This window comes from Bactrocera oleae, chromosome 2 (assembly GCF_042242935.1).
Source record: "Bactrocera oleae isolate idBacOlea1 chromosome 2, idBacOlea1, whole genome shotgun sequence".
In the NCBI taxonomy this organism is placed as follows: Eukaryota; Metazoa; Arthropoda; class Insecta; order Diptera; family Tephritidae; genus Bactrocera; species Bactrocera oleae.
This window is the reverse complement of record NC_091536.1, coordinates 22,138,552-22,163,997: the sequence shown is the minus strand read 5'-3', so window position 1 is coordinate 22,163,997 and position 25,446 is coordinate 22,138,552. Positions and strand designations below refer to the sequence as shown.

Sequence of the window (25,446 nt, the reverse complement as noted above, 5' to 3'; positions counted from 1 at the left end):
CTGCATAGCCGTATGTATATATATTATAGCAGCCAATAATTTATGTTGTAATTGCTTTATTTTATTTGTTATAAAATTGTGTTGGGCATTTGCCTTTTTTCGTTGACTATTAGTAATAGTCATAAAATTGCTATAAATCGAAGGCGCTTGAACACGGTGAATGACTAGCTACAAGTTATCTAATCAGCCAATAACATTTGACGTATTTAAGTATAGAACTACTGTTGTTGTTTTATTTGCCGAGCCACCCTCGGAGCACAGCATGCGCAAGTAGCTCAGCAGTTAGTATTAAGTATGTATAATCCTCCGTTGTGACCTCCCTTAGCAGTATAACTTCTATTTCAGTTTCACTTTTCCTTAAGCACTGTGTAGTTTTTATTGTTATTTTGCAAGGCTTGAATTGTTCTTGTTTTGTGAAATCATTAACAGCGATTTTACTAACTATTACGGTGCTTTCAATGTCAAATGCGAGCAACGTACCAACATTATCGGTGTTTTGAGTGTGCAGTGAAAGTAAGAATCGAAAAATGTGGATAATATTTAATATTAAATATTCTAAAATAGTCAACTGATAATTAGAACATCGGAAATTATATATATGTAATACACATCTAACATATTTATGTTTATGTATGTAGTATATAGTGTTACAAAGTTCACTTACGCTTTATCAAAGTCTTATGTACACCAACTCTTGAATTCCTGAAACAAATATGATGCATATAAACTATTATCGATTTTCGAAGAAATAATAATTTATAATTTGGTCTTAGTTGTATGGATATATTTAAAAGTGCATACTAAAAGCATAAGTTTATTCGACTTTTGAGATATCGAACTGACGTAATATGAACAACTTTGCACACGCTGGGAATTTTTTAAGTAGAGATGGTGTTAATAAAGTTTTTCATGCTTATATAGATATATGTATATACAAATATATGCGTGTGCAAAGTTCTTAATATTAAGTCAGTTCGATATCTGAAAAGTCGAATGCACTTAAAATGGCTAAGCAGTATTACAACTTATAACCGTTATGGAGTGGGCCTTTCACTTATTTGGCTATTTGATATATTTTAATGCTGTAATGATAACTATTTTTTAATTAGCAAATTTTTTTTATTCTAAAATTTTAGTATTTCGAATTAGGGGGCACACCTAGTGTAACGGCATAACATTTTTTTTTAGGAATTAAAAACAAAACGACTGTATCAATAGTTTTGAAATTTTACAGGTATATTTATAAGTCTTAAAAATACACAGTAAAATTTGTTGAAGAAAAAAAATGTCTCTCCGACCTTCCTCATGAATGCAACTTAAAAAAACAATACTCACTAGGAGATATTGTCCGTATATTGACCTACGGTAAACAACAAGAAAAAACGTTAACTTAGGTTGCAACGAAGCTATAACACCCTTTACAAATACAAAATCTCCTCACAAGCACTTGATTCCGTTCGTTCAATTTGTATGGCAGCTATATGATATAGTGATCTGATCTGAACAATTTCTGCATAATTGTATTATTGCCTTAAACAATAACTCATGCCAAATTTCGTGAAGATATCTCGTCTAAAAAAAAAGTTTTCTATACAAACACTGCCGAAAAAATTTGATAGTTATTGTTACCAGAAATTTTGTATACAAATGTTTAAATTTTGGAATAATTTATTAATTATGCGCAAATTCGATAGACTTATGAGAAATTGTTTTTTGCTAATTTCCAATTAAAATTAAAATAACACACCTGAACCACCTTCATTTGGCTTGCAAGTTAGCATACACATATACAAATATATGCATACGAAGTATGGAACTACTGCTCTCGCTGCGCCAGCAACTACATTACCACACATATTGTGTATGTCAGAATACATATATTTTTAATATATATACGAATTCCATACACAGTTATAATTTAACATAATTTTTACCCCCATTAGTGGCACTAATGTACAACTGCACAAGCGAATGTCACGCAAAAACCGACACATTCTTTTCGACAGTGGACAGTTAAATGAGAAAAGTACGAGGTATGAAGAAAAAACTCTTAAAAGCTTTGCTATGCCCATTTCTTGCTGGCTGTCGCAACCTTTCGTCCACTCGGCGCTTGTAGGAATTAGTGAGGCACCGTGCGAGCAAATGTATATGCCGTGCAACCAAATTAGTGACAGTGAAACGACAGCGACTGTACTGCGACAGCGCCTATAAATACTGCTATGCGTCCCGAGTGGCCGCTGACGCGCGTGTCTGTACGAGTATGTGCGGCAAGGCGAGGAAATTTGTATACCCGCGTGCCGAAATGTTGTCACAACAGTGTGGTCACATTTTTATTATTGCATTTTTTTCTTATATTCCTCTGCTGTTTCTCTTTATTTTTTTCCGTAATTTTTACCCACGCTTTTAATACAGCTAAAACTAAAGTAAAAGTAGCAAGAAAAATATAAAAAAATATAAAAAAATAAAGCACGTTAGCGGTCAAGATCAAAGCGCCACAACAGACGCCAGTCAGTTTTTGTGGCAAACGCGGCAAGTACCATAAGGTAGTGCTCATATCTACATATATGTGTATAGATTTCTTATTTGGGATTTTGGGCGAGAAATTGTATTAGCGGCATGGTGAATGTTAATTTATAGAGAAAAGTTTTGAACTTTGACAAATTGTTGCATAGCTCTTAGCATCTCTGTGATGTTGACAATATTGGTATATCAATTTATTGTTTGAATGTGCATGCATACCTGCACAGTTTGTAACAAGTGAGTAGAACAAAAAGAATAATAAATAAATTTGTGCTGATAAATCGAGTTCGTTGCTAAAGTCTTTTGTACATAATACATACATAGCCTTGTGTTGTCCAAGTGTTTAAGTCGTATAATTTTTCAATGATAATTTTCGATACTTTTATTTGTTACAACAAAACGCAGACAACAAAACTATGTATGCATAATTATATATATATATATGTTTGTATATACATATTAATCAGTAATTGCACCGGCCGATTACGCTAAATTAATTAACTACCAAAACGAAGTTATGTACATAATAAAAAATTTAATGTACACTTGCGGGCGGCACAATCGTGTAGGTAATGCCTAAACACCAGCAGGCGCGCGCGCATAACGTTCAATTTCCGCCATCATTACACCAATATCAGTCATACATACATACGTGGGAGACATATATATGTAATGCCTAGTAAATGTACAGCCGTGTTACTAAAATGTTGAGTGCGTGTAAAAAATATATGCTTTGCTACATAAAAATTGTGTTGGGTGTCGTGCGTCGCTGTTGCACGTGCAAAGTTTGTATCCTTACATTAATACAGACATGTATATATATGTAGGTGTTAACCAATTCCGTTGTACCCACACTAGCTCGTTCTTTTTTTCGCTCTCTTTTTTCCCATTAAAGTAAACTTATCAGCTAAACTGTCATGGATTTGAATTCAGCGCACTGAGTTTGCGTACCACCCGTCATTTATTTAAATTTTCTGCGGTATTTTTCGATCGTTTTTGTTGACATGGAGCTGGGCGATAACCGCTTTTATGATAATGCATTAGTGAGTCAACGCTCGACTTGTCAGCAATCAGTCAACAGCACCGCACTACAATAACTGTATATACATATAAGTATATTTATATATATATACGAGTATGCTCTATTTTTCACATTGCTGCACTTCGTCGACGTGTTATTTCACTTGTACCATAGTTTTAATCGTTTTTACAATTCCTCACTTCGCTACTTTATTTACATTTTAACGAGCTGCGCCACATATCAGCAGCGACAACCAGTAGTTAATATCCATCAATTCATATCGCCACGATATATTATTGCTTTTCTACTTGCGGGCTTTTCATGCGTTTACAATTTGCTCAGTTGCATATGTTCTTATCGCTTAGCATGTGCAAGTTTCAGCATTAGGATATCATGTGGTTCCCACTGTAAGTAAATACAGTTCGATATGTGACTCGTATATAAAGAATGCCAACACTAACACAAGACGTACTTACTAGAAGTATATGGGCATGCAGGTTACTCTTCGTCAGCTTACAAAATTATATGTTGCACTACTTATAATCGCTTGGATATCGGTTAGCTTATGACTATGACGAACCGTGTGTATGTATGTGTCCAATATGAGTAATTACACAAAAGTACGTTATGGTACAATATATGTGGTACATATACAAATAATTATATATTAATAACCCGCTGAAAGTTTCCCGTTGCAGTGGCATATTTTTTGCTTCTATATATAGGTATATTTACGGTTATAATAGTACTAAATTTAATATGCCACGCTAACTATGCTTGGAGACCTTCTAAAATATGAGAAAAATTTGTAAAATTTTTTAAAAATCCCAAAATTATTGAGCGTTTGAGGTGTATCACTATAGTTTAACCGAATTACGGGACCACAGAAGCCGATATTTGTTGCTGTTATGGGGAGAACGAATGATCTGCAATCATTGGTATTCAGCATTTTATTCAGCAAATATTCTCTTAAGCTACGTCGAGACTGAAAAAAAGCGTCTCTTAAGCTGACCATAACATTATAAATATGTACAAATAAGAAAAGACTGATTTCGGGCGCAACCAAACCATTTCTACTTTTGCAACTTGCAAGCATCAAAGCTGGGGAAACGGCTTCAGTTGTTGGCTACACTTTATTTGTGTGAGTTAAATAAAGTTTGCCGATAGTTGTGATATAAAGTCAGCTGGAAGTTCGAAAATCTTTCTATTAGGTATATGGGGGCCAAGGGACGCTGACAGGTTTAGTTATTGATTTATCCCCCTTTTAGTAGTTTTTAAAAAAACCGTTATATGAGGAGAGAGATTATCATTCGATTTCACCGGTTTTCACAGTGTCGTAAGAGTTGTCGGCAGAATTTATCCGGGGCAAATTTGGAAGTTATAGCCTGCAGGGCTTGGAAGATATTTACATTAAAATCTCACCATCATTTTTTAAAACCACAGATGCGCCTTCCTCATGCGATTCGCGTTACTTAGTTATGGCAATTTAAAGGTTTTTGATTATTTGTGTTTAGTGGGCGTGGCTAGAAACATATATTTGTACCAAGTTTCATCAATATATCTCAATTTTTACTTAAGCTTTATTTTCAATCCGAAATAAAGAAAGGATTATTTTATGTAAAATACTTTTATAATTTTCCAAATATTAGCTTATGAATTTTTTTTAAATAAAGCAAGAATTCATAAACCTATTAATTTGTCTCACAACGCAAACAGCTTCTGTGCACAGCGCTTGATAAAATCTGTTTGTCCACGCCTTCCTGGAAGACGCGTGCCGAAACCTTAGCCTGACACAATGCTTTTTGGCTTCCTCATATAAATAAATATTGTGTGTATGTATGTTAGGGTGATTGTTGGATTGCTCACCTGTGGAGACTGTTTATCGTTGTGCGCGCACGTCGATCGACGCTTTAAGTGGCGGATCGCATTTCATGATCGGTACACCCATACCTAAACGAATATATTTCTCTCCATCAATTTCTATAAGCATTAAAATTGAAATTAACACCTATTAGCATAGCGGGACGTATGCGGGTAGCCATTAATTAATAATGCTCGTAATGAAGTGTTGAATGCTAATTGAGCTGCCACTAATTTATTATTTCAATTATAATATTAATAACACATTGATAAGAGCACAAAAATAAACGTATTTAACATATAATAACCACAATAAATTTTTCTGTCATTGTGGTAATTTTTATACTCTTGCAACATGTTGCTACAGAGTATAACAGTTTTGTTCTAACCTAACGGTTCTTTGTATTACCTGAAACTAATCGAGTTAGATATAAGGTTATACATATATATATATATATATAAATGATCAGCATGAAGAGACGAGTTGAAATTCGGGTGACTGTCTGTCCATCCGCCCGTCCGTCCGTCCGTCTGTGCAAGCTGTAGCTTAAGTAAAAATAGAGATATCTTGATGAAACTTGGTACACATATTTCTGTGCGCCGTAAGACGGTTGGTATTGCAAGCGGTATGCGTATTGTCGGACCATTGCCACGAAACGCCACTAATCGAAAATCAATAAATTTCCATAACTAAATAAGATACAAGACTGTTTGAGTATTGCCGCCCTCTAAAAGGTTTAATGTGCATACCTCCTAAACCGCTAAAGCTTTAATAACATAATTCATTCAGAACAAATATTTTTAGCATCCCTATGTGAAATCGAGTGATAAACCCGCCCATTCCCGTACAATTAAGTTTTATAGAATCTAAAACATAAATTGGACAAAAACCTTTGACTTTTAGAAGAAAACCCATATCTCGGGACCTACACAACCGATTTCAACCAAATTTGGTACGTAACAACACATCTGACATTTCTATGTTTCAGTGCGAAATAGGCCTAAAACCACGCTTACTTCCCACATAACACAATTTTAAATTCGATCTGATTCTTGCACTTTCTAGAATGCAATTCAAGCCAAGACCCCATATACCTAACATGATGACTTTCGAACTTATGGTTGACTATATATTGCATATATCGACCAATATGCGTGTTTTAATCATAACAGTGTATTTTTGGACTTTACTCCATATAACTGGTAATGGTATGTGAGGTAGCTTAATGAAACCCTGGGAGCATTTTATTAGTATGTGGCATGTTAGTAATATGTGGTGGCAAAAATTGATAAAATCGGTCCAATACTACCCCCAACTGCCATATACTACTAATCATGATTTTCGCTATTCTAAAAAGTTTTATGCAGAATATATCGGACAGTGAGTATTATTTATGTATAAAATTGCTTCAAAATATGTACTCGAGTATACCTGAGCAATGTCAAAATTAATGCAATCAACCCGTCCGTTTCTCTAACGCCAATATACCCCGTAAAATTATTTCTGTTTTTGCACCTGTCTTTTAACCGTGCAAGTTGGTCAAAATGTGTAATATTTTAGTGAAATTATCAATATAAAGTTTTGCCAGCAGCTGAAGGAATTTCTCGGGCTTTGATTCTTGCAAGTTGCAAAAGTTTAAAATGTTCGGTTACACCCGAACTTGGCACTCCCTTATTTGCTTTTTTAAAGATTTGAAAACCTCAAAGATAACGCGTTTTTAATAATAATCCGTTATTCAAGTAAATCTTTATTCAGATTTTCGATTTGTGTGTAGTTATGCTTTTATATATAAATGTGGTTAACTGTTTCAAATATAACAGCATTAATATGTATTTAAATTTATATATTTTTGATGATTAAATGATTGACCATAATCTTTTCACTTAAAATAATTAATATCACGTAGTTCTTATATATGGCAAAATTCATAACTTAAGCAATAGACAAGATGAAAAATATGATTGCGAAATAGAGGCGCTAGAGTGCCTTTAAGGAGCACACCTGGTGTGACAGAATATAAACAAGGCTATTTTGGGAATTAAAAAAACAATCGACTGCGTCAATTGGTTTAAAATTAATTATTGAGGGCATAATTAAACATATTTTAAGAAGACACAGTCAAAAGAAAACCTTCATATGTTTACAGATGTTGAGTGTACGCCATAAATTCCAAGTTAATCGATCAAATCGTTTTTGACATACGATGGAGAAAAGTTTTGAAAAAAACGTGTTTAAAGTTTCAAGTCTGTCAATTTAGTGCTCCGCATAGGACCTTTTTCTAACTGCTGTATCTTTAAAATTACTTCGAAATTTTTAAAAAGTGAGTTTCTAAAATTTGAGCCTAATCGGTTAAGCCGTTTTCGAGTAATGTTGGTCACCGACTTGGAAAACGCTATTTTGAGAAAAACGCGTTTAAAGTTTGGAATACACTTTACATGGTATAACAAAATGTTTTTGTTCAACTTACATGGAGTCGTCTATTCCAGGCCCATATAAGAGACCCATCGCCGATTCAGCTGCTTCTAATAACTCGAGCTGATGTTGTCTGCGAGCCATTCTTTCATCTCGGGTGCTCTCACGCGCTCTGCGATCGAAAAAGTTCAGCGTTCAGGTAGTCGCTGCCGCTTCGGCCTCATACTTCCAAGCACTCAGAAACGCCTTTTCAAATTTGCGTGTAACTTCGAAAATATTCACCGGAACGATGTGAAATTTTCTGTGTGTATTCTTAAATATATGTACATTAAGAAAAAATATTTTTTAAAAAAATCGCTTTTTTGAAAATTCAGACTGTATGTAACCGCATAAAGTAGAAACTGCTCATATTGCAACAAAATGTTGATTTTCATTATAACTTGATTATGATTGATAGCAGAAGCTTGAAATTTATTACACATATGTAATACGATGCAGTAAATCGTAATAAAAAAACTTCAATTTCAATTTTTTAACCATACGTTCTCTTGCATTTCAGGTGACGATATGTATTATATACGAGGAAACAAGATTTATATAAACTTGAAAACTTTTGTCCCTCTGCTTGTACTTGTTTGAAGCAAATACAATTTTAGCAGGCTTATTATAAAATCCAACAGCCATTCGCAGTTGTTTGTTTTGTTCCTACAATTATTGCATAACACGAAAACGTTTTTATTACCAACCTACTTACTAGATCTGCGCTTTAAATAGTTTTGTCGATAATTTTATTACAAAATAATCTTTGCTACGCAGCTGCCACTGGTGAGTGCTTTTCTAGCACAAAATCATAATTTCAATAAATTGTCAATTGACTTCAGTGTATTATCGATCATCTGTTCTCACCAAATATACAAATATCCAGCAAGCTGGCGTACATATCTATAAACGCTGCAGACAAGTACCCACTCCCATGCCATGTGCCTCATATCGGCTGCAGCATCTACGCGCACACAATTCATTGTCAGACAATCGATAATTGCTTTGGCTCCAATAATTTTTTTCTATTAATTTCCTTTTCACAACCATTGAATGGAGCAAGAGCCAAATTAGTTAAGAGACAATAGAGCGCACAACGACAAAAGTAACAAAGGGCGGCATAAACAATTAGTTAAAAAAGAAACAAACGTCATGCCACAACTTATTTCAATTAATCCTAAACCGAGAGCGCGTTAAGAGGAGACTTTGTCGTTACATTAAGACAACGCGCTGAGTGCCGCTCCACTCATGAACGATCAATACTTATGTATGTATTTACACACATCTACACACATACCAAAGCAGATATGCTTGTACGTACGTGAAGTGTCTTTTAGCCGCTTGGTTTGTGGGTTTGCGGGTTTGGCGGTTTGTCGCTTACGAAGTGTGTCTTGCGGCTTGCCGTCGGCTTTCTAAAGGTTTGTGGTTACGCGCTTGACTTAAACGGCTACATACTCGTATGTATGTATGTTTGTGTACATTGTTGTTGTTATCGTGATGGCGCTTACCATTTTTCAATCTATTTCGCTGACAAGTGCATTGGGATACCATAGAGTGATATACATACGTACAAGTATGTGGTTTTGTTTTTGTGTGCCCAAAGCCACCAGTGACATATTCTGCTCCCCCTAAACTCACTCAAGCAATTCAATTGCTCTGAATTTTTCATTCACGTGCAGCATTACCTTCGCGGCGCCTTTCGGCTTTCGAAAACTTAGCTGATTATTTGTATTTAAGTATGCACGAATGCATAATGCACTCCATTACCGCTCTACGCCAACCAAGTAGGTGGATAATGCGAGCGTTTCATTACCTCAAGCGGGAAATGAAAACGAGAACTGCAACCAAAGACAAAGAATTGTAAGCAGTTTGGGAAACTCAGTTCAGCCACAGCGCCAGCCTGCAATCACATTGGCACCTCTTAATCTGCGCTCTCGTCTGTTCGCTGCATTCTATACTACCGGCTGCCGATCTTGATTTGTATCCATGAATTAGTTAATCTCCGTTGCTGCGTTCGGCTTGTCGGCAACTACAGAAACGAAATTGATTTGGTTTTTGTGATGATTTTAAGTGGATTCTGTGACCCGCTCATCGTCCATTTAAATTGCATTAAAGCACATTGATGAACGTGTATGTGTAATTATTTATATGTATGTGCATGTGTTTTATTGATTGAGGGCGTAAAGTGCATAAGAGCGTTTTATTGAGTTTTTATTGCAATTTTATTGACATTTTATTAACTTTGTGAGCTGCACACTCACAATCGCACAATTAAAGAGTGTGAAAGAAACTGGTGGAAAAAATATAAATATTTTTATTTCTGTATATACATAGTCACTATTACTCACATACTCGTATACTTGTATGTTAGGAGCTTACCGGATATTAACAACTTCTTTGTTACTTAAATTGCAGAGAAGAAGTAGTTTTAGTAAATTCGCATTAAAGTATAGCAATACAGGCATATTTTATAATTTAACACTTGTTTCGATTTTTTAAACATAATTTCAATTATATTATAGTCAAGTAATTAAGTAATTTTGCAAAAAATACTCTCTCTCTCGCATTACATAATGTTTGCTTCCTAGCAATAACTAATATAGATTTTCTATTTTAATTTTATGTTTATGTTTTGCAATTGTTTTAAGCTCATTATATTATTCAGCAGAAAAAAAGTCAAAATATATATCATGCTTTGATTCATTCGTATTTAAAAGATCTCTTTTTGACCAATAAACTATAGTTTTATTTTTATAATAGCAGCCTCCCTTCGAGGAGATGTCTGCGATGACAAAATTCGCATAAAACACCCGGAGACTGCGTAATATTCAATCAAAAATACGATCCAAAATATAAAACTCTAATTGCAACGCTCAAATGCGTTCGTACAAAACATGTATTTTTTTGTGTTCTTTGTGGCACAATATTGTACGCGTATTTCTTTTATTTCGACTCAATATCAAAATTTTCGGGTTATGAATTTTCAAAATTTCAACGCTCGAAAAAAGTATTTTATTCTAAACAATGCTAGTCGACCTATTATATAGGATTTTTTGTCAGCTTTTCAATAAGATATACATACGTTCAATTTTTCCGAAATTTTTTTTTTATAAACAATTTTTTTTGTTCTTTTTAATTATTTTTATTTAGTTTTTGTTTTATGAGAAATGTACATTAGGCTCTTTAAAATCATATGTTCAAAATTAATATTGAAATATGTCGATAATATTTGATATAAAATAATAGGTTGTAGCATTGATATCTCGTCAATTGAAGAAGCTTTTCATACAAGGACATGATATTGATTGTTCAGTTTGTATGGCAGCTATATGCTATAGTGGTTTGATATCGACGGTTCCTACAAATAAGCAGCTTCTTAGTGAGGAAAGGGCAGGTGCAAAATTTTAGAACGCTATCTCTACAGCTTGAGGGCTGGTTCGCATATATACAGACAGACGGACATGGCTATTTCGACTCATTTCGCCATGCTCTTAATTTATATACCATATGTACCATATATATATATGTATATACATATAATGGTGTCCCCGACGTTTCCTTCTGGGTATTACAAACTTTGTGGCCAACTTCAGGTGGCCCTGTTCAGGGTATAAAAATAATTTCATTGTACAGAAACCGAAATAACAAACTCTATAACAATTATGACTTGGCACGACACCAACAACATTTTCCTATAAGTACAAATATTAATTTCCCAAACAACTAAGCGCTGCGAGAACCGATTCCATCGCCCAACAATATGACACAATGCATTAAAAAGAGGCGAGTCCTTAATTATTTGTAAGTACCAGCCTACTTTCATACCTTTGACTTAACGTTTTAACCACTTACGAGTACACATAGCTCAGCTACCGTTGAGCACTTGTTTATTTTGGTATTCAACCCATATATATGTAAGTGTTCTTAAGTGCCTGTAGAATGGTCTCATATCCTAATTGTGTGTATACATATCACTAATGCATTCGCTTAGAAATGGTTAAACCTTGACGCCAGTTTTGACTTGAAATCTTTTTGGTTTTTGTATAACTTGTGACTTCCATTGAAACGCCGCGTTCATAAATGTGACCAAACACAGCCTATGAAGAACCTGTTCCGATTTCAAACAGCATTAGTTCCAGCCAAATTCCAGTTACCCATATACAAGCGTATGTGTGATTGTCTGTATGTTCAATCGCTGTCGGACATACTGTAGCCGTGGTAGCCTGCGACCGAAGTGTGATTGCCCAATTTTGTGTAAGCGCCGTTCGCTGTCATTGTCATTCGTTGTGCGAAGTCAGCACCGCAGGCGACACTCAATCCGATCCTTTTTGGATGGTTTTCTGACGTTCAAGCGCCCCTATACCGCTGCGACGTCAACGGTATATATGTATGTATATACATTTACCTGTTGATTTTGTTAGCTGTAGACTAAAAGAAAGTGCACACGCATATATTGTATGTGTGTCTCACTTGCTCCCAATTGCGTTGCGCGGCAATCCGTTGATGCGTAAGATAGAGTACGCTGTACGTTGTCTCCATCATTTGGCGCGCAGCGGCTGACGTCACTGCCACGTCCGCTTCTGCTCTGCTGCACATTCACAGGGACCATTGATGAAATTGACTTTTACACTAGCAAAAGGCGGCGATTGCGCGTACGTCCGTGCGTTCGTCTGTCTGCCTATCCATCGACCGTATCTGCATCAGTGTGTGGCTGTGTCTGTGGCTGCTGGTCTCTTCCGGACTGGATTTTCGGATTAAGTTTTTGTTTACTTTGCGGACTTTTTTAGTTTGTTTGCACACCTCAAGGCATTCAGTTCAGTTCGTTGTTGTCCAATTCGTAGTTTCTTATACAATTCGATTGTGTGCCTGCAATTAACCACTGAGTCTTTGTTTCGAAAAACAGTTTTAATGTTGCGCTTTGATTTTAATTATCTCAATTTGTAATTATGCAGCTTCATCGTCTTTTGTGAATTTTTGATGTGAATATTCGAAGTCAAACACATACCATGCAGCCATGCGCGCGTACATATGCGTGCTAAAAAAATTATTTGGCATTTTATTGTGGTTATAACGTAATTTCAATAAAAAATATTATCGTCTTTTTAACACCACTCGTTAGTGAATATTTATAAATAAACATGTGTATAGTGCAACCGCATTTATTGAAAGCGAATAATTAGTAAAAAGTTATATACTTTTTATTGCATAAAACTCAGCGCAACAGAATACAGCACATTTGCAAAAAATACTATCGCAAAGCAATTACAAAAATATCGCATGCGAAAATGGGCATACTAATGATTGCAAATGACAACAATGTAAGTGAAATACAATAAATATTGAAGCGAATGCTTATTGTTGTAGTTGTGTAGTAAATATGATGACTAAATCGTGCATACAGTTAGAATCTGCTGTAGCTAATAAATAAAAATAGTTGACTGTATATGTATGTACAAATAATATAATATAATACTATTCGGTGGCAAATTAAGTCAAGATAGAAATTTTTTATAATAAGCTATCCGCTAAAGCAAATAAAGAAATGTTATAATACTTACACATACTAGTAGATGCGACCACGCGTTGCTTTGGCTATGTTATACAATAAATACTCTTATAATAAATTATTCAATACAGTGAAAATATTATATACGAATAAAGCTGAAAACGTTAATAACGGTACAAAAACCCAAGTGATTGTACTTGAGGTTTAATTTTGATTGCTGATTTATACAAATATTTGTCAAGAGAAAAATTATGAATTTGCCATTTGGCATTTTACTGAACAATATAATAATAATAATAATAATAATAATATATATTTTTTTTAATTTTGAACAAATGCCTATGTTTAGAAATATATTTTATTATTTATGAATTATTTTACCTTTAAAATGACTTAGCTATAAACTATACTAAAAATTTGTATTTGCATTAAACTGCTCAGATTATGCTAAAATTTACTCAAATCGGTTCAGTAGTTTAGGAGTTAACGCGGAGAAAACGTGACACGTAATTTTAATATATATTTTTAAGATATATATGTATATAAGTTGGTCAAGAGAAAACGTATTTGCATTGGGTAGCCTTCATTTTATATATTGTATTTGCCTTTAACCTACTAATAAATTCTTACTTGAACTTGCCACATGAAACACGCTTATACATATAATAGATATATATGTATGTACATATATCTGCAATAGTTATATATGTATGTATGTATGTATATCTGCAAGAGTGCGCCTATCCAAGCCTGTAGCTAAAGAGCATTACAGCTCAACTTTAAGTTTATATAGTAACTCAAAACAACAAACTTGAAAGATCAAAGAATATTGAAAAATAATTTATGTAGGAATCATTGAGACGGTCTAAAAGTTGGTATTAGAATACCACACAATTCACTCTTGCTGGTCTCCCGAGCGTATTGTTAAGCTAAAAGTGAAGCAACAACAACAGCATTACTGTTAGGTGTTGTTAAAAAGATTTTGAAATTTTTTTTTTAAATAAAAATTGTGACAGAAGTAATAAAGAAAATTACCAAGAAGTAAATTCGCTTTCATACGCTTTCGGTATTTTTGGCAACAGCACTCGAACCTATACATTATCACCGCAAGAATCAGAGTAACAGTGTTACAATTTGCATCAATTGAAAATTAGTTAATTTATTTTATTCTACCTAGTAGTTAATATTTGAGATTTTTAATACTCATAGGAATGTCCTGCTGAAATAAAATGCATGCTATAATTTTTATCAAGCTGAAATGGCTGAAGTCTTTGAATTTTGAACATTTTTCGTGATAAATTTCGAGCTTTTGCAAACATTTTCCAGAAAGGATCATAAAATTGATTTAAAAAATATTTGTACTTGCATTTATTATTCTACCTACATATACATACATACATATATTTATCCGATACACTTTATTTTCTGCCAATAAAAATTTTATAATCGCACCCAAGCAAGCGTGTAAGCTAAATCTACTTAAAATTCAGTGAAGCACATGCTTATTAGTCATCCGGTTGCACGCACAGCGAATCACATAAGCGCGGTCAGCGCAGTAAAAAAAACAACAATAATAACAAACAAAAAACACATCCTTTAACAAGATCACCCAACTGGCTGCACTTCCTTTGCTGGCTTTCATTTGTGCTACGCGCAGCCAACTCTCACACACACAAGTCAACACCACAGCTAACATATACCATACATATACATGTATGTACATACATATGGTATATACGTTGGCGCAAAGCTCGATCCTTGGCAAAAAGTATTAGCAGCAGCACCTCATCTTCGGTGACGGCAATAAATAAAATCCCAGCGCAATGCAAATGCAAATACAAACGCAAGCGATCCGCCACCAGACAAATTGATCCACTCGAAAATGCATTAAGAGTGTTTTCAAAGCGAAATTCCGCCAACAAGGTCCGCACTCTTGTACCACCGTTTTGCCACACAAAGTAAAAGAGACGCACAGTTAGCGTTGCAAGCGCCCAACGCTAACAGCAGTGGAGGGACTAAGTTGTAGCATTGCTTGTCGACAGCAACTGCGGCAGCTCCATTGGTTCTGAGTGCCATGTAATGGACGGCGGCGTCTTTGTTCGCAAGGAAAGCTGAAAGGGTTTGTCGTTGCTGTTGTTGCCGTCGTAGAAAAGACGTCATTATGATCATAGTAATTCAGATAGTTCATATATATAGGTACTGGCGGTATTATATAAGTGACTAACTCTTTTATTTTGCAAAAAGAAAAAACACACATAATTTTAATATGCTTTTGTTATAAACTTAGTTGAGATCTCGAAGCTCTCACACAACTACAAAATAGCAATTAATTAACTTTATCACTTATATACATACATCTCTGATATTCATACATAACATATGTATCCATATAGATATGTATATACACTGGCTGTTCTCAAACTTCATTATTAGCATTAACTTCTGCTAGATAACGATCTGTGCACCTCGCCACGATCAATGTCTCTCACCATACTCACTCACCTCATATCAGCATTTCCTTAAGCGTTCGTCAGAACGCCTCTACCTCTTGAAACATGCAACACTTAACATTCGTTTTCGGCATTATCGGTTCGGTTATTCGAGGGCTGTGATTTTTCAACTGCCAATCTGCAATAGCACCCTCATCAGGGCTCTTCATCATTATCGTGCACGAAAACACTCATCGTTCTTCTTACGCACCCGCGCTGCGTTCACAAAAGATCACTTACTTGGCCTCGCTTGAGAGCCACTTCACTCCAGTTCCAAGTGCTGATCCTTTGTTTGTTTTTATTTGCAACGCTTGTGTGACAAATTATTAACGATCTCCGCTGGCACCGGCTACGGCACCACTTTAGTCCCTTTTTTATGGAAATTTTATTGCTGTTGGCTTAATATTTTTGCTGCATTTTCAATCTACACTCATCCTTTTCGTTTTTAATTCCTTTCATTTGTATTATTTTTTTTTTTTTGTCTTGTTTTGTTCTTTTATTACAATATATTTGTGTGTTGTGTGTTCTCGTTTTTAGCCTCTTTAATGAAACATATATTTTGTTGCTTTGCTTTTTCCACCTTTGCCTGTTGACAATGCGTAAGTTCGTCTTCGCTTCTGAGCCTCACTCGACATTCCATTTACTTTCTTGTACGCGCTGCGCCATCCGGCACTTTTGGGGTTTGAAGTGGCCGCCACTGAACTTGCGCCTTGTAGACAGGTTAGGCGCTCGCTTTGATCAACTGATCTTGCTGGTGGCTGGTGGCTGGTTACTGGCGTCATTATCCACGCGTGGTCCATAGGTGCCTTTGTGTTGTCGCTGTTCGTTTGTTTTTGTTGGTGTATTGGCATTTTGCTTGATAGAGCCGTCTTAATTTTAAAACACAAATTAAGTTATTTTCAGTTAAATATTAAATATTTGTTTATTTGCATATTTATGTGGAAAATGATATAAAATGTGACGTGCTGTCAACATTCATTTATTCATTTTTTATTTGCCTCCACTTCGCGTTTATACTTGTTACCGTTTTTTCGCACCATGTTGGGAGAAGATCAAAGTTGACGCCGCCGTATTTAATAAAATCATTACAATGAATATCAGCTGTGAAAGGTGTTGAAAGGCTTGTTGTCGTTCAACGAGTATTTGCCACAAGACTTTTCTGGCTAAATTAAACTACTTACCTGAACTACTTTATTTTACCGACGGAATGTCAAAGCTAGGCGTTAAAGATTTAAGAAATTAAAAAGAATAAACTTCTGAAACATTTTTAATAAATATGTTATTGAATTCCGGCATAAATTTGTAAACACTATCAAAGTTCAACCACCATAAAATTTTTTTTATTTTTTTATAGAAACATGTACCCTACTACGTTTTAATATTTTTCCAAAAAAAAAAAAAAAAAACAAATATCACTACTACTAAATAGGTGATGGGTTCAGCTGCTGAGTAGCACCAAAGCGGTTTTCGCTATTTTTTTATAACCAACATTTCTAATACATTGTGTTCTTTTTTTTAAACTTACAATTTTTTAGCAGAATCATTCAAAATACATACATATATACGCATGCATGATTATATGTACAAATATATATAATAGAGTACTAGTTATCCTTTTATTACTCTAACATGTATGTATGTATAGCTGTGATTTTGTAATATCTTCAAGTTTTCACCTCACTTTGTCGATGACTGGTCCACCGCCATTTATTTGCTAAGCAAATTGAATATGAACTGTTATGTTACTGTAGTTGCAAAAAATATAAGCTCCACTTACCAGCATCTTTCGACCCCATTCGCATCAATGGCGATTGTTTTAAACCCAACAATATCATCGCCAAGCTCAATAAAAACAAACGCGTGGGTGATAGCACATCGGCGTAGTCATTGCACTTCAGAGTTGGTGGTCCATTGGCAATACCACGACGTGGACTTTCCTTTTTGGCCAATGCTGCTGTAATTATTAACAGTAGTAGGACAACGGCAGTTTTCATGACAGAAATTCTTTAATTTTATTTTTTCCCAAATATTTATATAATTTCAATACCGCAAAATAACTAATATTACGCTTTTTAAAGCGTTTTCTGTAAGCGCATACAAAATATTGTTGTGTAATTTACAATTTTGTGTATTTAATTTTGTAATTCTGTTAAAAATGTTATTGACACTTATGCTTGAAAAAATTTTTTTTTCAAAAATTTCAAAAGTATTTTGTATTCTCTATACTTCTAAAGTCGATTAGTGCGTTGTTAACTGTATTCGTTCAACGGCGACTCTCATAGTCGAGTGCAAACCATTCGGCGTATCGCAGCTTTATATTATCCAACAAAGCAACATTCATTGTAAATATGTACATATTTGTGTATATACATATGTATATGTAATTTATGTGTCAGTGAAATATTATATATTTTGTTCATGTTCTTTTAGAATTACTTAGTCATATGCATTTATGAATTTAAATTACGATTTGTTAATATTTAATGAAGTGTGTGCAAATACGTATATATAAATATAAATTTTTCAAACTAAGTAAATTTAATTTAAAATAATAATAATTTCTTTTATATGTAATCATGTTAATCGATGTGTAGATTTTTGCAAATGCACATAAGACATTTTTTGAATGAAATTTTCGACCCAACTTCAAAATAAAAAGTTGTATGCTCTTAAACTTGAAAAATAAAATTGTTTCAAAACCATTAGCACACTTCGCCTGGTCAGCTGGGCATCTGTTTTCTGCATTGGCTCTTATTTGAATTCATTTCAACTGTTCGTTCTTCAGTTTTCATACATCATCGTTATTTATTTCGGATAAGATAAAAGCATTTCGACTTTTTTCGATTTTCGATATACAATTTATAGATTAACCAAGTAATGCCGCCATATGTATTTGCCTCCATATACATATGTGAATACATACATACATATATGCAAACATGCGTAGTAATATTTGTACGAACACATCTAGATACTTGAGGTCGCTGAGCTATTTAATTAGCTACATATGTATGTACATTTGTGGCATAACATTGTATATCAATATACATATATACTTACGTACACATATATACAATACATCTTAGCACTTCAATTCCACAAAACCTGTAAGCTATTTTTTAGCTAATACATTTTAATGTATAGATTCGAACATATTTAATAATTGATATAGTTTTAATATTGTATACAAAAAATATCACGCGGTTTGCTGAAATTTTATGTACATATGTATATATATAGCTATTTTCAAAGTAATTATAAAAATTAAATGGTATATGTATACATATGTATGTAAATGTGAGTATGAATCAGCGACCGTAACAGTTATGAGGAATTGGGCAAAAATCAAGTTTATTAACTACTAGCTTTTCCCGCGGCTCCGCTAGCATTGAATCCCTTAAATAAATATTAAAGTGTGTTAACAAAGAAAAAACACTAAATATGTAGTGTGTACACGAATACTATACAGCAATTATCAGCTTCATGGTGGTGGTATTTCTCTGATTTACGTTTTTGATGCATTTTTGTTTTCTTACATTTTTAAATTTTTCGACAAACAATCATAGCTGCCAAACTTATTTTTTTTTTTTAAATTCAAAATTTTGAAATTTATTTTACAAACAGTTAGGTAGGTAGGTAGAGTGGCTGTCTTTCGACACCCCGAGGCCTTTAGGCAGCCCATTGTGATACCACCGGGACTAAGATCCACTCACTCTATTGGCTTCTCTCTGAACCACCCCGTATTTCCGATGAACTTCATCAGTGATGCAAACAGATATGATCCTGCAAAATAATTTTTTTATATTTATATACTTTTTAATACAATAATAGTTATCCTTTTGCTATTACCATTAGGAATATGTGTACATAGTTTCATGATGATCGGTTAAGCAGTTTTTGCGTAAAAGTGTAACAAACAAACGGACTTTCGCATTCATAATATTAGTGGGGATTTTTCAATAAAAAGCAAGTTTTAAAAGTTTTTGACATATTTGTGTAGTTTCCACAAAAAAAAAATAAAAATTTTATTCCTACATCATATACTTGTATGTATGTATATCCCAACCTTCCTTCATAGTGATTTTTTATTTTATTTATTTATAATATAAATTATGCAACGACTGTTATTTTCTGTCCCTGGTATGAATACATATTACATACCATATTTATGTAATAAATAATTTTTCGCGTTAATTTAAATTTATTTGCAGCAAACGAGTACACATTGCTATAATATTGCCTATTGTTATTTTGCTGTAGCTCGTGCATGTATACGCAGTGGAAGCGAAAGCATGCGTAAGGGGCACAATACAATTTTTTTTCTAATATGAATTACCCACACTTGCTGGCATACCAAAGCGCTTAAAAACTCCTATACAATGGCATTGCGATCGATGTGCACAAGAGAAAGGAAAAACTATAAAAATGGTGGCGATGCCTTGTATTGATTTGACTTGTGGGGTGGTTCCTGCTCTTTGCGTCGCGTTAGCCAATCAGAGCCAAGCATTTCGTTTCCATTTGTTCTCGCTTGTGAACGGTAGCTGGCAATGCACAGACAATGTAGCGTTTAATTAAGTAATTATTTACCTTTTCCACTTCAAATAGAATTAATAAACAAAACATTTTAGTATTTATATCAGTAATTGTTAGCATTATTCGAAATTGATTTTACAGTAATTGTGCTGCAGTATTTTATTAAGGTGCCCCTTAACCAAGCGTGTCAGCCTAAACAAAAGGCGACTTTTTGGTATTGTAAAAAAAAAAACCAAAACTACTGTATCAATTGTTTTAAAATTTTATATTTAAATAAAAATTTTTTTTTTAAATACTAATGGTTACACATGATCTCCGACGGCGCTAAAAAAAAAGTTCGCTACTGCTATAGTTATTCCACCTACTACGTACATGAAACCTGAAAATAAAATTCTTCTCTATAAGTTATTGTTCCAAAAAAAATCTATAACTGACAAAATGGCGGCATTTAAGAAAAAGTTGAATTTTACCAAAAAATACTTCTCGTTTTTGGCTTGCCAAAATTGGAATAATTAGATCAAACAAGGTCATTGTATGTAGAGCTACGTATAGAAGATGCAGGAAAATTTTAATAGCTTCCGATTGATCGATCATGCAAGCGAACTCATAGAATGATGTTGCGAGAGAAATGTGCTAAAAGAAAACTGCTGAACTAGCAGGCTGTAAATCGAAAACTTTATAGATTTAGAATTTGAATATATTGTTTTTAAAGTATAACGATATATATAATATGTCCGGTATTTTTCTTGCAGACCTCTCCCACAACGCCTCAAACTACGCCCAGTGATCATTCGCTGCAAACGCAATTACATAGTCAATTGTCACGCCAAGCGTACAGCAGCCATCTGCCTTTTGGTCCGTCAACTGCGTCACCGCAAGAACAACTCTCCACAAAAATGTATCACTCCAGTGCCGGTTACCCGGATCTGACGGGTGGTGCAGCGGGCAACGGCGGCTACCATCATCAAACGGCTATGAATGCACCCGTCTATGTACCGTCGAACCGCGCGCTCACACAGAGTCAGTACAATCATGTGGCTACGCATTTCGGTACTGCCGCTGCACAAAATGCCTGGACCACAGACAGTTTTGGCACAGCGCATGCGCAACTGCCAGCACAATTCTATACGATGGGCTCTTGGCGTGCTGCCTATGATCCCACCGGCTTTCAGCGTTCATCGCCCTATGAGAATGCAATTGATTTTCAGTTTGGTGAGGGTCGCGAATGTGTGAATTGTGGCGCGATTAGTACGCCGTTATGGCGACGTGACGGTACCGGTCATTATTTGTGCAACGCTTGCGGTCTCTATCATAAAATGAACGGCATGAATAGACCGCTTATCAAGCCAAGCAAGCGACTGGTGAGTGCAGTGAGTGTTCGCTTATAATTTTCAAAAACTTACTTTCCATTTTTGTTTCTTCTCTTTTACTTTTGGCCGTTGCATGCGTATTTTTTTTAAATTAGATTTTATCCTTGCAGACGGCAACCCGTAGACTGGGCTTGTGCTGCACCAATTGCGGTACACGCACCACAACGCTTTGGCGTCGCAACAATGAAGGCGAACCAGTGTGTAATGCCTGTGGACTTTACTTTAAGCTGCATGGTGTCAATCGACCGCTAGCAATGCGGAAGGATGGCATACAGACACGCAAGCGAAAGCCGAAAAAGTCAAATAGCTCAACGGATGCCTCGAAAGATGGCAAAGATGATGGTGAGTAACAATGAAACTTGTAACACAAGTGGACAGCTGATATCAATCTCTTTTTTCATATTTTTTTAGATCTGAAAACATCGCTTGCTTTAGAGCGCCACAGTTTGCCGTCAACCGTTGCACTCTCTGGCAAACTGCAATCCGATATGGCGCTTAAAGGCAACAACAGTCTCAACAATACAATTAGCAGTATGAACAGTAGCAATTCCTTGCATAACATCAGTCTGAATGCCATTAATAGTTCGCCATCCACAAGCGGTTCATTGCACAATCCGCTTAGCCATCACATGCATTTGCCCTCAGCAGCCGCACAACAGTCCCGCCACTCAACAATTTCACACACACATTCACATGCGCTCTCATCCACCAGCAATACACCCACCGTACACTCAGCCAGCACTGCGTCATCTCTAAGCTCCCATATGTATACGCCACAAAGTAATGCGAGCGCTGCGCAACTGTCTACCCCAAGTTTCGGCTCACACGTCATCTCCAAGTACGAGCACCTGCTTTCGTCCAGCGGCAGCGGTGCTGGCGGCGGTGGTGTCAACAGCAACATTGGAAATCTTAACAACTCATCCACTAGCGCTGTCTCGCTCTCCACCGGCATTTCCACCAGCACGCCCAGCCCGAATTACCATCATTCAGCCGCGGCGGCGGCACATCTACATCACCACCATCATCATCATCATCCAACCGCGACGGCAGCTCATCATGCAGCGTCGCATCATCCGAGCGCACATCATTCAGCAACCGCGTTGGGCCAACACAGCGGCAGCTCGCATATCAGTTCGGCGGATGGCAATGCGGGTGTTGGCAGTTATAGCGTCAAATCGGAAGCCAATGCCACCAACTATGATTATGTGAGTAATTGCTACTTTGGCGGCTCTTTTCCGCCATTGAGCGCTTCTACCGCGGCGACTGCTGCCGGCGGCGGCATGAGCATGGGCATGGGCATGGGCGTGGGCATGGGTGTTGGTATGCATGGGATGCACAGCTCAACGGGCGAACTAGCTAGCTACCACCATCATCAACACAATGTCATACAGGCGGCCAAGTTAATGGCCACATCGTAAATGTATATACTTGTTCATATATGTACGAGTATGTGTATATGGACTGAATAGTTTATCAGCAGTGTAGACTTACCGAGTTTTCAGTAAAAGATCTAGCAAGTTTCATGTCATATATTGTATGCAACTGCGATTTTAGTGTTATCTGAATTATATTGTACAAATATTATATTTTATAAAACCAAAATAATTTGTTAGTAATATTAGAAATATATTCAAAATCAATATTTCTCAACTGTAATAATTAAGTGTAGTATTTAATTGTGGTTCGAATGTTGCAATCAGTTGTTCGTTTTCTCTGATGTGTAAATTAGTAGTTTAAATTAGATCTGCAAACAATTTCTATGCATTAGCCTTAGTCTTATAGACTTTCCATACGTTTAATAATGAATCACTCATGTGTACGCAAGTAAATAGTATTAAAATGTATTATATAGTATATTATTAAATGCCCATATTTGTTAACTGAATGATATCGAATTGTATTATATATAGCATAAGTGCAATATGAGAAAAATAATAATAATAATAATAAAAATAATAAATGGAAACCACAAATTAACTCATTGTATACAAGGAATTCTAACTTGAACCTTCAATCAGATAAAAAGAGTGTGTAAAAGAGAGAGTGTAAAAAAATTATAGTCAAAGGAGTGAATTGCTGCCCAATTTAATTTTCTCAACGGTTTAATTTTCTCACGATAATTTTTAATGAAGTAAATATTTAAGCGGTTAAATGGGTTTCGTCAAGTAAAACGCCCTATTTTCAATAATTTTTTTTCTTCATATTAAAAATGAATATTTTATTAAAACTTTTTATTGTTCCGAAGATGCGTATTTGATAAAGATTTTGTGAAATTTGCAAAGAAAAATATTCAAAACTCGGTCAATTAAAAACGTCATTTCCGGCGGTCCCTCGGAAATAAACAGCTTTCGCGTTGACAGCAGAACTTCTGACAGGTTAATCAAAAGAAAAAAGAAAAAAATTTGTGCTTGAACTAAGATCATTAAGGGGTTATATGGGCTTCGTCGTATAAAAAAGGCCTAATTTCAATAATTTTTTTTCTATATAAAAATTATTTATTTAATTCAAACTTTTTTCTGTCTTAAAGATACACATTTAAAGAATAATTTCTGTAACAACTCGAAAAAAGGTGCGTCCGCGTTGTCAGCCTAACTCCTGACAGGATAATCTAAAATGAAAACAAAAAATACGTTTTTTAGTTAAGACCATAAACTCGTGCTTGAACGGAGGAAAAAAAAAGTTAAAATTGGAATTTTGGCAGACCTTTTTCCAACAAAATAAATTTCGGTCAAATTTGCTCGACATTTCTTTTTTTAAATAGTTGTAATTGAACAAAAAAAATTATTCGTTCAAGACACTGTAAATTATATTTCAAAGAACTGTGTAAAATTTCATTAAGATCGGTTGAGTAAGTCGCGAGAAATCTTTACAACACAGTTTCGAAAAGACACGTTTAAAGTTTTAAGTGACCTCGAGCGCGCAACTTTTCAAAGCTGTATCTCCAAAACTATTACTGGGATCAACTTGAAAATTTAGGACAATATTCTAGAGATGTTTTAAAATTAAATAAGACAATAATTATTTTTTTTAATGTTTTTTGAAGCCGTAAAACCCAAGTAACCCCTTAAGGTAATAATTAAGGCTCATTTAGTAATTAATGATTTTAAAAGATATTTTGAAGAGTTTATTGTTTATATATATTGTATTAATACAAAAAAAGAAAACACGCAATAACCAGAGAATGTTAATAAATTTTTTAGATTTATTATAAACAGAGAATGTTAATGAATATTCATGCATGCGTATTTTGTGAATATGCATTTACATTCTCTGCACGAACCAATGCTTTAAGTGCAAATATCACAAATAGATGGCGCTGTAAGCTATTGTAAGTACTGCGATTAACCCTTTCATGGTTTATAAGCGGAAGCCCATATTTAAATGAGTCTTTAAGTAGTTGTCTAAATTTTCAGAAAAATCATAGTTATCATGATAATAACCAAATATGTTAAAAAATATTAGAATAGCTTTTCTATAAATTTCGTCTACTGTTGTTAGCTAAGACATTTATGTATGTACAGACAAGTATCATTCCTAAAATATTATATGTTTAATATATTAAGGGGGTATTCTAGTCTAAAATTTCATATTTCTTTTATATATTTTTAAAGTTTAACTGTTTAAGAATATGTTTATAAGAGGATTTTTGCAAATTTGAATTATTTCCGGAGATATAGACATTTTACTGAGCCGGT

The 25,446-nt window shown here is 34.8% G+C and overlaps 1 protein-coding gene and 1 long non-coding RNA gene across 5 annotated transcripts in view; one reads left to right on the top strand and one right to left on the bottom strand.

Moving 5' to 3' along the window:
- The window catches only part of pnr (pannier), a 36,905-nt gene extending 13,188 nt beyond the window's left edge, over positions 1 to 23,717 (top strand). For 2 of the 4 annotated variants that reach the window (XM_036377579.2, XM_036377578.2), the window contains 3 exons: positions 21,134 to 21,742; positions 21,847 to 22,093; positions 22,163 to 23,717. In XM_036377579.2, coding sequence (XP_036233472.2) covers positions 21,278 to 21,742; positions 21,847 to 22,093; positions 22,163 to 23,169 — 1,719 coding nt within the window. In that variant the 5' untranslated portion in view covers positions 21,134 to 21,277 and the 3' untranslated portion in view covers positions 23,170 to 23,717. Of the gene's footprint in view, positions 1 to 21,133; positions 21,752 to 21,846; positions 22,094 to 22,162 lie in introns of all 4 variants that reach the window. The other 2 variants (XM_036377580.2, XM_070111718.1) reach the window with 2 other exon arrangements.
- On the bottom strand, positions 17,167 to 18,199 carry LOC138857831 (uncharacterized). The gene is made up of 2 exons (XR_011397031.1): positions 17,626 to 18,199; positions 17,167 to 17,562 (listed from the first exon to the last, which is right to left on the bottom strand). It is a non-coding gene; the product is annotated as an uncharacterized lncRNA (long non-coding RNA).
- Positions 23,718 to 25,446: the final 1,729 nt, after the last annotated feature.